This window comes from Tachypleus tridentatus, chromosome 3 (genome assembly GCF_004210375.1).
Source record: "Tachypleus tridentatus isolate NWPU-2018 chromosome 3, ASM421037v1, whole genome shotgun sequence".
Classification (NCBI taxonomy): Eukaryota; Metazoa; Arthropoda; class Merostomata; order Xiphosura; family Limulidae; genus Tachypleus; species Tachypleus tridentatus.
In genome coordinates, this window is record NC_134827.1 from 38707971 (window position 1) to 38724751 (window position 16781).

General features: G+C 34.2%; 1 protein-coding gene across 1 annotated transcript in view; it reads right to left on the reverse strand.

Moving 5' to 3' along the window:
* LOC143245805 (cell adhesion molecule Dscam1-like) overlaps positions 1-16107 on the reverse strand; it is a 73253-nt gene extending 57146 nt beyond the window's left edge. The window contains exon 1 of the mRNA XM_076492058.1: positions 16071-16107. Within this exon, the coding sequence (XP_076348173.1) occupies positions 16071-16107 (37 nt within the window). The remainder of the gene's footprint in view (positions 1-16070) is intronic.
* Between the last annotated feature and the right edge of the window lie 674 nt (positions 16108-16781).

Below are 16781 nucleotides of genomic sequence, written 5' to 3' on the forward strand. Positions count from 1 at the left end.
ACAGTTCACGTTATCACTGTTACATGGATATGTAGTTCTTTAATCTGTAACCATAATTTACGTTATCACTGTTACATGGATACGTAGTTCTTTAATCTGTAACCATAGTTTACGTTATTACTGTTACATGGATATGTAGTTCTTTAATCATTAACCACAGTTCACGTTATCACTGTTACATGGATACGTAGTTCTTTAATCTGTAACCATAGTTTACGTTATCACTGTTACATGGATATGTAGTTCTTTAATCTGTAACAATAGCTTACGTTATCACTGTTACATGGATATGTAGTTCTTTAATCTGTATAACCATAGTTTACGTTATCACTGTTACATGGATATGTAGTTCTTTAATCTGTAACAATAGCTTACGTTATCACTGTTACATGGATATGTAGTTCTTTAATCTGTAACCATAGTTTACGTTATCACTGTTACATGGATATGTAGTTCTTTAATCTGTAACAATAGCTTACGTTATCACTGTTACATGGATATGTAGTTCTTTAATCTGTAACCATAGTTTACGTTATCACTGTTACATGGATATGTAGTTCTTTAATCTGTAACAATAGCTTACGTTATCACTGTTACATGGATATGTAGTTCTTTAATCTGTAACCACAGTTCACGTTATCACTGTTACATGGATATGTAATTATTTAATCTGTAACCATAGCTTACGTTATCACTGTTACATGGATATGTAGTTCTTTAATCTGTAACCACAGTTCACGTTATCACTGTTACATGGATATGTAGTTCTTTAATCTGTAATCATAGTTTACGTTATCACTGTTACATGGATATGTAGTTCTTTAATCTGTAACAATAGCTTACGTTATCACTGTTACATGGATATGTAGTTCTTTAATCTGTAACAATAGCTTACGTTATCACTGTTACATGGATATGTAGTTCTTTAATCTGTAACAATAGCTTACGTTATCACTGTTACATGGATATGTAGTTCTTTAATCTGTAACCATAGTTTACGTTATCACTGTTACATGGATACGTAGTTCTTTAATCTGTAACCATAGTTTACGTTATCACTGTTACATGGATATGTAGTTCTTTAATCTGTAACCACAGTTTACGTTATTACTGTTACATGGATATGTAGTTCTTTAATCTGTAACCATAGTTTACGTTATCACTGTTACATGGATATTTAGTTCTTTAATCTGTAACCACAGTTCACGTTATCACTGTTACATGGATACGTAGTTCTTTAATCTGTAACCATAGTTTACGTTATCACTGTTACATGGATATGTAGTTCTTTAATCTGTAACAATAGCTTACGTTATCACTGTTACATGGATATGTAGTTCTTTAATCTGTATAACCATAGTTTACGTTATCACTGTTACATGGATATGTAGTTCTTTAATCTGTAACAATAGCTTACGTTATCACTGTTACATGGATATGTAGTTCTTTAATCTGTAACCACAGTTCACGTTATCACTGTTACATGGATATGTAGTTCTTTAATCTGTAACCATAGCTTACGTTATCACTGTTACATGGATATGTAGTTCTTTAATCTGTAACCACAGTTCACGTTATCACTGTTACATGGATATGTAGTTCTTTAATCTGTAATCATAGTTTACGTTATCACTGTTACATGGATATGTAGTTCTTTAATCTGTAACAATAGCTTACGTTATCACTGTTACATGGATATGTAGTTCTTTAATCTGTATAACAATAGTTTACGTTATCACTGTTACATGGATATGTAGTTCTTTAATCTGTAACAATAGCTTACGTTATCACTGTTACATGGATATGTAGTTCTTTAATCTGTAACCACAGTTCACGTTATCACTGTTACATGGATATGTAGTTCTTTAATCTGTAACCATAGCTTACGTTATCACTGTTACATGGATATGTAGTTCTTTAATCTGTAACCACAGTTCACGTTATCACTGTTACATGGATATGTAGTTCTTTAATCTGTAATCATAGTTTACGTTATCACTGTTACATGGATATGTAGTTCTTTAATCTGTAACAATAGCTTACGTTATCACTGTTACATGGATATGTAGTTCTTTAATCTGTAACAATAGCTTACGTTATCACTGTTACATGGATATGTAGTTCTTTAATCTGTAACAATAGCTTACGTTATCACTGTTACATGGATATGTAGTTCTTTAATCTGTAACCATAGTTTACGTTATCACTGTTACATGGATATGTAGTTCTTTAATCTGTAACCACAGTTTACGTTATCACTGTTACATGGATATGTAGTTCTTTAATCTGTAACCACAGTTTACGTTATTACTGTTACATGGATATGTAGTTCTTTAATCTGTAACCATAGTTTACGTTATCACTGTTACATGGATATTTAGTTCTTTAATCTGTAACCACAGTTCACGTTATCACTGTTACATGGATACGTAGTTCTTTAATCTGTAACCATAGTTTACGTTATCACTGTTACATGGATATGTAGTTCTTTAATCTGTAACCATAGTTTACGTTATCACTGTTACATGGATATTTAGTTCTTTAATCTGTAACCACAGTTCACGTTATCACTGTTACATGGATACGTAGTTCTTTAATCTGTAACCATAGTTTACGTTATCACTGTTACATGGATATGTAGTTCTTTAATCTGTAACCATAGTTTACGTTATCACTGTTACATGGATATGTAGTTCTTTAATCTGTAACCATAATTTACGTTATCACTGTTACATGGATATGTAGTTCTTTAATCTGTAACCACAGTTTACGTTATCACTGTTACATGGATATGTAGTTCTTTAATCTGTAACCACAGTTTACGTTATCACTGTTACATGGATATGTAGTTCTTTAATCTGTAACCACAGTTCACGTTATCACTGTTACATGGATATGTAGTTCTTTAATATGTAACCACAGTTCACGTTATCACTGTTACATGGATATGTAGTTCTTTAATCTGTAACCATAGTTTACGTTATTACTGTTATATGGATATGTAGTTCTTTAATCTGTAACCATAGTTTACGTTATCACTGTTACATGGATATGTAGTTCTTTAATCTGTAACCACAGTTCACGTTATCACTGTTACATGGATATGTAGTTCTTTAATATGTAACCACAGTTCACGTTATCACTGTTACATGGATATGTAGTTCTTTAATCTGTAACCATAGTTTACGTTATTACTGTTACATGGATATGTAGTTCTTTAATCTGTAACCATAGTTTACGTTATCACTGTTACATGGATACGTAGTTCTTTAATCTGTAACCATAGTTTACGTTATCACTGTTACATGGATATGTAGTTCTTTAATCTGTAACCATAGTTTACGTTATCACTGTTACATGGATATTTAGTTCTTTAATCTGTAACCACAGTTCACGTTATCACTGTTACATGGATACGTAGTTCTTTAATCTGTAACCATAGTTTACGTTATCACTGTTACATGGATATGTAGTTCTTTAATCTGTAACCATAGTTTACGTTATCACTGTTACATGGATATGTAGTTCTTTAATCTGTAACCATAATTTACGTTATCACTGTTACATGGATATGTAGTTCTTTAATCTGTAACCACAGTTTACGTTATCACTGTTACATGGATATGTAGTTCTTTAATCTGTAACCACAGTTTACGTTATCACTGTTACATGGATATGTAGTTCTTTAATCTGTAACCACAGTTCACGTTCTCACTGTTACATGGATATGTAGTTCTTTAATATGTAACCACAGTTCACGTTATCACTGTTACATGGATATGTAGTTCTTTAATCTGTAATCATAGTTTACGTTATCACTGTTACATGGATATGTAGTTCTTTAATCTGTAACAATAGCTTACGTTATCACTGTTACATGGATATGTAGTTCTTTAATCTGTATAACCATAGTTTACGTTATCACTGTTACATGGATATGTAGTTCTTTAATCTGTAACAATAGCTTACGTTATCACTGTTACATGGATATGTAGTTCTTTAATCTGTAACCATAGTTTACGTTATCACTGTTACATGGATATGTAGTTCTTTAATCTGTAACAATAGCTTACGTTATCACTGTTACATGGATATGTAGTTCTTTAATCTGTAACCATAGTTTACGTTATCACTGTTACATGGATATGTAGTTCTTTAATCTGTAACCATAGCTTACGTTATCACTGTTACATGGATATGTAATTCTTTAATCTGTAACCATAGTTTACGTTATCACGTTCAAAACAATTAGTAATATCACATTTCATCTTCAAGATGTTTGCTTTGGTATTATGAGCCCCTGCCTAACGTTTCATTTTTTTATTATGTTAAATCTTCGAAACGTTCATAATGATATTGTGTGTACCTTGAAACTGTTCCGTTTTAATATAAGATATCGTCTCGAAATATTTCACTGTGATATACAATAAAAATCTCTCTACCTCCCAGCCTTTCTAAACTGATAAGGAACAATATTTTCTAATATATATTTAAATAGCAGACAACGTATTGTAACATGTTAAAATGTAAGTTTCGTGTTAACATACCGAACTGCCGGAAACTGGTGCATCCTCAAACAGTGAATTAATATTATAGTTTAACTTATTTAACAAGTAATCAAACCTAAGGATCAATGCTTTTAGTTTAAAGAATCAACACTAGGTGGCCAACCACGGTATGTCCTGACGACGTACATCACATAAAACGGAACCTTTTGGTCAGTTTCTGTAATTTAGGGAGACTTTATTAGTGGATTTGTTACTATGTAGGATGAACGTATTAAAACGTTTCTTTAATTCACAAATCGTCTTAAATACGTTTTATAAATTATCAGAATCAGCTGTTAGAATAACAAATTCCCATCAGAGGGAGCTATTGCTTGGATTGAAAATAAAGATCAATCTGTTCATTAGTATAGCTAATTAAATATCTTATTATTACGTATCTACTAATAACAATTATAATTCATAGTTTCTTCAGATTATAACTTTACTGTTAACGATATTTTCGATCGTAAACCCAACGATATCTCAAAATGTTCGGCCATCTTAGGAGATTTAAGTTGGGCCTAAATTTATGTTTTAAGCTCACATATAATTAACCTTGTAGAAAACTGATAATAAATGACAATAAACTGACGGCTCCCTTGGAAACTAGTTGAAGAGAGGACGTGGATAACAGATCAGAGAAAATTGTACAGGCCTTTCACTTCGTAAGCTAATACGTCATGTAGTCCACGACTGGAGCATATTGATAAACCAACCCCTTCGTTTGGTCAACCGAAAAACTGATAATTTTTTCAGATGTTCCTAGAAGTTTTGTAAAAGTTATTATGAAAAACAATTTCTGTTCAAAAGAAAATTAAACTAGAGGGCGTTCAGTAGAGCGCATGCATCTACCATGTTGCTTTGATCACAGTTGGTTTTCAAAAAATATTTGTTTGTTTGGGAATTTCGCACAAAGCTACTCGAGGGCTATCTGTGCTAGCCGTCCCTAATTTAGCAGTGTAAGACTAGAGGGAAGGTAGCTAGTCATCACCACCCACCGCCAACTACTCTTTACCAACGAATAGTAGTCATCACCACCCACCGCCAACTACTCTTTACCAACGAATAGTGGGATTGACCGTCACATTATACACCCCCACGGCTGGGAGGGCGAGCATGTTCAGCGCGACGCGGGCGCGAACCCGCGACCCTCGGATTACGAGTCGCACGCCTTACGCGCTAGGCCATGCCGGGCCATTCAAAAAATACAAAAGTGTGTCCGCATGCTTTTCATTATTAATGGACACGGACCACTTCTGATAGGACGATAAGGAATAGTTTCCTACATAGGTCCAATAAATTTCGTAAAATCGGACCATTTTTTTTACTAAAGTATAGAGCAAAAAATAGTGTGAAAATTCGATCAATATGTTAACACGTTGTGACCTTGACCTTTCAACAATTAATCACTTCTTAGTTCGGACATTTTCTAAATATATGTCAACTTCAGTACGAATCCATTCAGCAGTTTTTCTGAAATCGTGCTGACAAACACATACAAGATTGGAAACAAAACCTCTGTCCACCTTCGTGGCAGAGGTGATAAAGTTATATTTTAGGACATAACATCTTGCTAATGTCAAAAAATAAGTGTAAGTTTCTGTTAAAGAAACGTCTATTAAAAAACATCTATTGGTTGAAGATACAAAGTGATCTGTGCCAGGCGTTTCAGAAATTGCACACGTAAAACCGACAAAGTAGACATAACGATTGTAGAACGTTTCGATACTTTTAAACGTTTCATGAACTTGCTAAGATCGTATAATTATAGCCTAATATTAATCTACGTCGTTATAAACTCTAATACCAAACATAAATCATGCATTAATTAAGTTATCTGAACGCTCACAAGAGCTTAAATGTTTATATTCCAGCTATCTTTCTATTTGTTATTATCCATTTCTTTATCTAGCCATGTTCTTTGCCACTATATCATTCAGCTATTATTATCAGCATCCACTATATTACCTATTCAATCGTTTGTTTGCGTGGATTTCTTCTCGCTCACGTCTGGACGAAGACGTTATACTAACGCCCTTTGTTAATGTCGAATGTTTAAAGTGAAAGACATTCCATTTCTTTGTTGTAAGACATTGTTAGCAGACAAATTTCAGTCGTTAAGAGAGAAACGAGCTGGTGACGTTATTTGCGTTGTGGGCGAAACAGTTAGTTTATGGAAATAGAAGACACTCGACAGTGAACAGTGATGTTTGCTTTTCGACAGTTGTGTAAATAAGCTTTGAGCTCGAGGATCGTGTGAACGTGTGACGTCAGAGCTTTGTGAGTGCGGGGTTCTCGCAGTGTTCTACCCTTTGACACCTCGGCAGAGAATGATAGCGTTCATTCATTTATATATTTGCTTGTGTAAACCTACTCAAAAGATGAAGGCACTTGGTAAATAACGTAGTTATTATACGTTTTTGAGATGTTGATAACAGTGGGATGAGTGAAAGCCGGTAACGCAACAGGAACATAATCGTTCAGGGCTGTTAGTAACCTCCCGTTTAGGTTACTATAGTAACAAATAAACGAGCAGCGAGGCACTGCGTGATGGGAGAGGTTTTGCTTCTTTAGTATAAAGCCGAAAATCAGAATCGATTACAGGGGTGTGGATTTTTTTTTTTAATTAAACGTTTTATGGTTTCGATAAAAATCTTATAAAAACAAACGCTTTTATACTGACGACGACTTAGTTTGTAATCGACGCCTAGTAACCACCTAGATAAACAAAACCTAGATGTCGCTAAACATTCACGGATTAAAAATTGTCGTTTTAATTCAGTTAGCAATTCCAGCTTCTTTTAACGTAAAATATTTTACAAAAAGATTGTGTACCTGACGCGTACTTCCTACAAACATTAAGTGAAATACTTGTATAGTGAAAAACAGAAACAGACATTTCTACTAATAGACGAAAATAAATAAATAATAACTTACTTTTTATTAGCCCAACCACAATTTCAGACTATTTTCGCTAATGATTTTATATAAATATAATAGTACTGTCTCTTTTATATTATCTATATAAATATAATAGTGCTTCTGTTGTATGTTATCTATATCAATATAATAGTATTTCCTGTTGTATGTTATCTACATAAATACAATAGTACTGTCTGTTGTACGTTATCTATATAAATATAATAGTACTGTCTCTTGTATGTTATATATATAAATACAAATAGTACTGTCTGTTGTATGTTATCTATATAAATATAATAGTACTGTCTTTTGTATGTTATCTATATAAATATAGTAGTGCTTCTGTTGTATGTTATCTATATAAATATAATAGTACTGTCTGTTGTATGTTATCTATATAAATATAATAGTACTGTCTCTTGTATGTTATCTATATAAATATAATAGTACTGTCTCTTGTATGTTATCTATATAAATATAATAGTACTGTCTCTTGTATGTTATCTATATAAATATAATAGTACTGTCTGTTGTATGTTATCTATATAAATACAAATAGTACTGTCTGTTGTATGTTATCTATATAAATATAATAGTACCGAGCTACATATAAACTTGACGTTTCACATTTTATGAAGTTTTTATAAGAATTTTTACAAGTACGTAAGGTAATCTTTCATTAAAGAAACGTGTATTAAACACTATACCAACCTGTAACGAAACGTCTAATAAATCACTATATAAACCAGGAACGAAACGTCTAAAAATCACTACATAAACCAGAAACGAAACGTGTATTGAAATACTGTATTAACCAGTAACGAAATGTATAATAAATAACCATACCAACGAGTAACGAGGTATGTATTCAATAAAACATCATAGCTGCTAGAAACAAAAGTAAAATTCGATCTCAAAATACGAAAATGATTTTTATTTGTACAGAGTTCAGATTTCTGATATGGCATAGCGTGTCACTGAATATTTCCCCAAAAGAAAGCAGTTCTTCAAAATCATCCAGGTGGCGTGGTGGGAAGAACCCATTATAGAGGTCTCCACTCAAACAACTCTATTATGACTCTCGTCGGAATGAATGTGTTAACTTTTTGGACTCTAACTCTTTGTCCCAATGTGCTCCTCCCAAAAAAGAAACCCTAGAAAGGTCACTCGCTGTACAGCAAAGGATTTAAAGAATTTTACTTTTTTGCTACCAGGTGACCCATTCTCCTTGTTCCATGCGAAGGAACTCCAGAGAAATGATTGTATACTGCCCGAGCAACGGTAGATTAGATCAGATTATTTGGGAGACGTTAAGCCTTCAGTGATCAATTATGAAGTGGGTCTTGAAAGAAAAAATCTAAACGAATATTTATTCATTGATAAATTTTGCTATTACTCTAACATGCTTCGGATGCAGCGTTACCTATAATCTTATTATAACGTAAGTGGCGGCCTCTATTGACCTAATGACATAATTAGGCTTGTCTTTTGTGTAAAAAGAAATTGCAAGGAAAAGTGAAAATTAAATTAACATATAACAGTGTAATTACTGTAATCTGTATTGTTGCATGTAACAGTGTAATTACTGTAATCTGTATTGTTGCATGTAACAGTGTAATTACTGTAATCTGTATTGTTGCATGTAACAGTGTAATTACTGTAATCTGTATTGTTGCATGTAACAGTGTAATTACTGTAATCTGTATTGTTGCATGTAACAGTGTAATTACTGTAATCTGTATTGTTGCATGTAACAGTGTAATTACTGTAATCTGTATTGTTGCATGTAACAGTGTAATTACTGTTATTTGTATTGTTTTTTTAATGAGGTTTTGTGTTATTGTTTTAGTCCTGCTAGCTAGAAACAGCACACATTTATTTTAAAAACACGAGGAGATGGCTCCTTATAATGGTCTCAGGAAAGTGTTGAGTTTAGGTCTCTTATCATGGTCTCAGGAAAGTGCTGAGTTTAGGTCTGCTATCATGGCCTAGGAAAGTGTTGAGTTTATGTCTGCTATCATGGCCTAGGAAAGTGTTGAGTTTATGTCTGCTATCATGGCCTAGGAAAGTGCTGAGTTTATGTCTGCTATCATGTCCTAGGAAAGTGTTGAGTTTATGTCTGCTATCATGGCCTAGGAAAGTGCTGAGTTTATGTCTGCTATCATGTCCTAGGAAAGTGCTGAGTTTATGTCTGCTATCATGTCCTAGGAAAGTGTTGAGTTTATGTCTGCTATCATGTCCTAGGAAAGTGCTGAGTTTATGTCTGCTATCATGGCCTAGGAAAGTGTTGAGTTTATGTCTGCTATCATGTCCTAGGAAAGTGCTGAGTTTATGTCTGCTATCATGTCCTAGGAAAGTGTTGAGTTTATGTCTGCTATCATGGCCTAGGAAAGTGCTGAGTTTATGTCTGCTATCATGTCCTAGGAAAGTGCTGAGTTTATGTCTGCTATCATGTCCTAGGAAAGTGTTGAGTTTATGTCTGCTATCATGGCCTAGGAAAGTGTTGAGTTTATGTCTGCTATCATGGTCTCAGGAAAGTGTTGAGTTTATGTCTGCTATCATGGCCTAGGAAAGTGCTGAGTTTATGTCTGCTATCATGTCCTAGGAAAGTGTTGAGTTTATGTCTGCTATCATGGTCTCAGGAAAGTGCTGAGTTTATGTCTGCTATCATGGCCTAGGAAAGTGTTGAGTTTATGTCTGCTATCATGTCCTAGGAAAGTGTTGAGTTTATGTCTGCTATCATGGCCTAGGAAAGTGTTGAGTTTATGTCTGCTATCATTGCCTAGGAAAGTGTTGAGTTTATGTCTGCTATCATGTCCTAGGAAAGTGTTGAGTTTATGTCTGCTATCATGGCCTAGGAAAGTGGTGAGTTTATGTCTGCTATCATGGCCTAGGAAAGTGCTGAGTTTATGTCTGCTATCATGGCCTAGGAAAGTGTTGAGTTTATGTCTGCTATCATGTCCTAGGAAAGTGTTGAGTTTATGTCTGCTATCATGGCCTAGGAAAGTGTTGAGTTTATGACTGCTATCATGGCCTAGGAAAGTGTTGAGTTTATGTCTGCTATCATGGCCTAGGAAAGTGTTGAGATTAGGTCTGTTATCATGGCCTAAGGAAAGTGTTGAGATTAGGCACACTGTAATGGCTTCAAAAAAAGTGTAAAATTATGCAGATATTATGGCCTAAGGAATGGGTTGAGATTAAGCCCGCTGTCACCGCCCTAGGAAAGCGTAGTAAGTAGACTCTGTGACGTAACTTTAAGAATATGATGTGATTATTCTCTATAAGTTTATATTCACCAAGAAAAAGTGTTATGAATTGACTTCTATGATGGCCTCAGTGAAATGTTCTCGCTGGACGACTTTAATAAAGTGTTGTGGCTGGGTTTTCTATATTGAACCATTAGTGTGATTCAAGAGGTTGCAGTTAAACCTGTTGTCTTAGAAGAGTTTCGTATAATGATTATTTTAGAGTTTTATTTATTTTGGTTCAGAAAATATGTTTACCATCATCACTGTTATTTTGTAAAAAGAAAAATACCTATCTCATAAAACAAACAAATAAGACAGTCTTACAAGCCGGTCGTTGTGTTAGATTGACTGTTGAGTTTAGACATAGAAAATGTATACAGAAAGTGTATTTAGTGCCAACAGACCTAATCTGTAGCGTAGTCGCCGTGTATAACATAACGAACCAAGTTTTCAGCAGTTGGGAAACCCTGATTTATGATTCAAAGAAAATTATCTAACAAATGAAATGTTAAAGAACTGATAAAAAATAATAGTACATAACAAAATATTATATCTTCATGTAACTAAAAAAAACGTAAGATATTTGGTACTATTATGGTTGTAAAATCATTTCATACTAGGCAGTAGTAGGCCTAGCAACTCTATTATTAAGCATAAAACCACATTATGGGATATTTGTGCTAAGCCTAATATGGATATAGAACTGAGGATCTAAAAGAGTTGTAAGTCATAAGACATACTGCTGCTTACCTCGTGATAACTGAGAAAGGTTTCATCATGAAACAACAGTGAACAAATCTAAATAAGCTTCCTAAACTATCAAAACAACAATACAAAGGTAAGAAACTTAAAATGACTAAGAGGAAAGGTTGAATAATTTAACAGAAATGTATGCCACGAGAAATGTTAATTATTTTAGAAAGATAATGTTTCACGTGGCAATATTCAGACTTCGCTGCACTCGTTTGATGATTGAGATGCGAGTTTATCTTAAGAGGAAAGGTAACAAATATCTGATTTTCCCAACAAATATTACTATATTTGATGTCTTGAAATAAAGAAAACATGTATTCATTTCTATCTAGATAGTACGACTCAATGTTACTAAAGACTTTTTGTATGGTACACTAGTGAAGGTGGATTATAACAGTACTAAGTTAAATGTAGTAGTAACGATGAACTGGTGAAGGTGGATTACAACAGTACTAAGTTAAATGTAGTAGTAACAATGAACTGGTGAAGGTGGATTACAACAGTACTAAGTTAAATGTAGTAGTAACAATGAACTGGTGAAGGTGGATTACAACAGTACTAAGTTAAATGTGGTAGTAACAATGAACTGGTGAAGGTGGATTACAACAGTACTAAGTTAAATGTAGTAGTAACGATGAACTGGTGAAGGTGGATTACAACAGTACTAAGTTAAATGTAGTAGTAACAATGAACTGGTGAAGGTGGATTTCAACAGTACTAAGTTAAATGTGGCAGTAACAATGAACTGGTGAAGGTGGATTACAACAGTACTAAGTTAAATCTGGTAGTAACAATGAACTGGTGAAGGTGGATTACAACAGTACTAAGTTAAATCTGGTAGTAACAATGAACTGGTGAAGGTGGATTACAACAGTGCTAAGTTAAATGTGGTAGTAACAATGACTGGTGAAGGTGGATTACAACAGTACTAAGTTAAATGTAGTAGTAACAATGAACTGGTGAAGGTGGATTATAACAGTGCTAAGTTAAATGTAGTAGTAACAATGAACTGGTGAAGGTAGATTATAACAGCATTGCTTTCATTTAACGTTCAAATTTCATGCATAATTTTGCTAGGAATTTAAAATGAGAATTGTTCAGTTCTCTGTCCTAAACATTTATTTAAACATTCACTTATTGTAATATTATTATTTTGTTTTACCACAAAGTGCATAATTGGTTATGTGCATTCTTTCCGTCAAAGCGAATAGAATGCCGGATGTAGCATTGTGAGTTCCGGATCATTAACTTTTATGTGCTACTGGAGAATTCCAAACAGATTAACAAACGAAGTTGTAGACTCTGGTAAAAATTGTGAGAATATATTGTGCATTGTAATTAGTTTTTAATAACAAAATACAATATTATTTAAAATGAGAAATAATGGTTGAAATATTTGTGAAACTTGCGATTTGGTATTGCTGTTTAACTTACATTACATGGGTCATAAAGGCTTTCGTTTAGAGACCTATTAAAAATGGTATCTCTTCAATTTCAAACTGTGGAGGTCCGTAGTGTGCCATAAAGCAAGTTGTTTCAAAATGTCTTTAAACATAATTCTTATTGTCTCACTAACAGGACTGATTCGCGCAATCTGTAGGACGTATGATCGAAATCCAGCGCCAAACACGCTAGTCCTTTGATCTCTGGCGACGATATAATGTTACGGGTAATCCCACTTTTCGTCGGGTAAAGAACTGTGGAAGAGTTAGCGTAGGTTTCCTTTTCTCTGATCAGCAATTGGAAACCAGGGATAGTAGTTTGGCTGTTTTGTCATAAATACCAAACTCGTACTTACCTTCTGTGATAATTGTGTAGAAAATTTAGTTTGAGCTACGCATGCATTTTGTTATTATAGAGCTGAAGTTATCACGACGATTGGTTTTGTTTTTTTTACAGAAAGAAAACAACAACGAACAAAACCGGCGCTGAAATACATTCTTGACTAGGCTTAGCTACTGACGTGCCTTTTTACTTAGACTGATACAGTTTCTGCTGCGCGGATTAAACAGTATTATATAATATTAGGCTTCACTGACATTACTTAGTAAGTGTTGACATTAGTGTAATGGACTTTTCTTTTTTATCGATAAAAAATTAATTAATTACAGTGTACCTGTATGTTTGTGAGAAAGAATAATTATTCTAATCCCATGTTTCGAATATCTCGAAGAGGTACAGTTAAAAAAGATAAAAACAAATGGCACGTTCTGAAGACATATAATGAACATTTTCCGTTGTTTTTGTAAAGGGTAATAGCGTATTTTTATGGGAGATTAGTTATCTAAAAATAGCCGAACAAAGGTATTCTGACAATTTAGAGACTAAGTCGTAAAATCATGATTCCAACGTTACATATCTTAGATCAATATACGTGTTGTTACGACACCGAGTTATTACAAACTTCACCACTAATAGGAACGCTATCTCGACTGTTACTTCTGAGAAATACCTCTGGTAATGAGAATAGAACTCGTTCTGAACAGTTTGTTCGTAAGTTCAATGTGGAAAAATAATGAGTTATGACTGTCGCTGGTCCTTTTACCGTTATGATATCGTTTCGCCAATTCAATAAAAAAAATTCGACTTTAAAATCTGTGTGGTACACTCGCGTTGTTCAGCACGTTCTATAAACAGGATTAGGTAATCGATTGAGTTACAATATGGTTTCGTATATTTGACTGAAGAAACTCTTGTAGAAACAGACATCACGTACCTCCACCACTTCTCTTTTACAAAGGCCCAGTGTTAGAGTAACGAACAACAATAAAAACATAACGGAATAGTACGTGATTTTTATTATTTTGTACGGTGACATAAAAACACCTGTATTTGTTTATGACCACGAAATCTCCTTATTACGTTTCATAACAAAAATACGAGAGTTTTAATTAATTTATGTGTTTTTTATGGGAAACTGAAGACCGTACCTGCATTAGCCATAGAAGAAACACCAGATAAATAAATGTTAGCGGAGGTAGCGACAGAAGCAACGCTAGATAAAAGTTAGCGGAGTTAGCGATAGAAGCAACACTAGATAAAAGTTAGCGAGATTAGCAACAGACAGAGAAGGAATTATATCATAAAGGTTTGTACTGGTTTTAACTAAGGTTATATTTTAAAGTCCACGCAATAGACGTGTTTTGTCACTTTAATAACAGCCATTCGACGGTCTAAACCGGAAGTATAATAATTGAATTTTATTAGTGTGAAAACCGGAAGTAAGACTATCACATTTGTAACTGTATAATATTCTCAAATGATTTAACATAAAATGTTGAGATTTAAAATTTTATTAAGTATGTGATTATAGGTGAAGTGAATTGGATTTATTGTCTGTAGTTATCACCTTTTATATGTGACACTCAGTTTCAAACTGGCCACGTGGTTAAGGCACTTGACTCGTAATCCAAGGGTCGGTTCGAATCCCCGTCACATCAAACATCCTCGCCCTTTCAGCCGTGGGGGCGTTATAATTTTACAGTCAATCCCACTGTTCGTTGGTAAAAGAGTAGCCCAACAGTTGGCGGTGGGTGGTGATGACTAGTGGCCTTCCCTCTTACACTGCTAAATTAACGACGGCTAGCGCAGATAGCTTTCGTGTAACTTTGCGCGAAATCCGAAACAAACCCAAACCCTGTGAGCCATGTAGGCGTTACAATGTGACATCACTTCAATTTCTCGATACATGTTATTTGTTAAGAGTTTTTAACTGTTATTTGTCGGTGCGTGCTATTTATTAACAGTGTCGTGCACTGAACTTGGAAATCACAGAATAGTTTCGATAACGTTGTAGAGACTGCCACCCGAGACACGACAATAAATGCATAAATAAAAGTATTTGAAACGACAAGATAAAATATAACGTGGGCTAACCGTTCATTTGCAGGCCTAGAAATCTGTCGTTGTAAATATTTGTAAAGATCCATTACCATAAGAATTAAGACTACTTATTGGTAGGTGCGTAAAGAACACGATCAGGGAACAAAGTCCAATTTTTAGCGTCATAAGTCTTCAGTTGAGACATTAGAGAGAATAACAGATAAAGAACATCTCAAAATAACATCGGTTAACGAGAGTAGTATTTACGTTTGAATGTTATACTCTCGTCTGCAATAGAGGCGTGTGCCTTGTTCTCTGTCTAAATAACGTATTCACTTTGTGATGATCATTTATAAAACAGCGAGATATAGGAATATGTTAGGCACGGTATGTTTTCTATTAGAGTCGGATGGTCGATCACACCTTTCATCACTGGAATGTTTATTCCTTACAACAAATTAACCCTACTTTGAAGAACTCTGACAAACTGACAAGTTTTTCTCTCCCTAATGAAAATTATTTATAATTAGGAACCAATACATTTTATTTACTGTCTTGGAGAACCCAACCAAATCCTTAGTTTACCATTTCTGCAGAATGTCATTCAAGGGAATAGTATTGTGATAATATTATGAAAGAAGCTAAAACGTCTTAGGTACGTGTCCTTCAGAATTTTTCCGTTTAAGTACAAGAGCCATCATGGAAGTTACATGATTCACAAACCATGGAATCAAGCACATCCACAGAAGAACAAAACACCAAGGTAACATACACATACCATAGTAACAATCATCCATTAAACCATTAAGAACCATGGTAACACCTTACCCACATAAAACCACTAAGAACCATGGGAACACCTCACCTACATCAAACCACTAAGAATCATGGTAACACTTCACCTACATAAAACCACTAAGAACCATGGTAACAACTTACCTACATCAAACCACTAAGAATCATGGTAACACTTCACCTACATAAAACACTAAGAGCCATGGTAATAACTTACCTACATCAAACCACTAAAAACCATGGTAACAACTTTACCTACATCAAACCACTAAGAACCATGGTAACAACTTATCTATAACAAATCCCTAAGAACCATGGTAACACCTTATCTACATCAAACCACTAATCAATCGAGAATCGGTATCACGTCGCCCATCAACAAATTACCATGGTAACACACTATACATCGTTGGTAATATCTTTGCACAAATCACTATGACATCCTGTTATTATAGGTTCTGTATGTAGTGATGACCAAGGTCACCTATATCATAGAGTCAGTATATTCTGCATGTAGTGATGACCAAGGTCACCTATATCATATAGTCAGTAGGCTATGTATGTAGGGATGGCCGAGGTCAACTTTATCATATAGTCAGTAGGTTATGTATGTAGGGATGGCCGAGGTCAACTTTATCATATAGTCAATAGGTTATGTATGTAGGGATGGCCGAGGTCATCTATATCATATAGT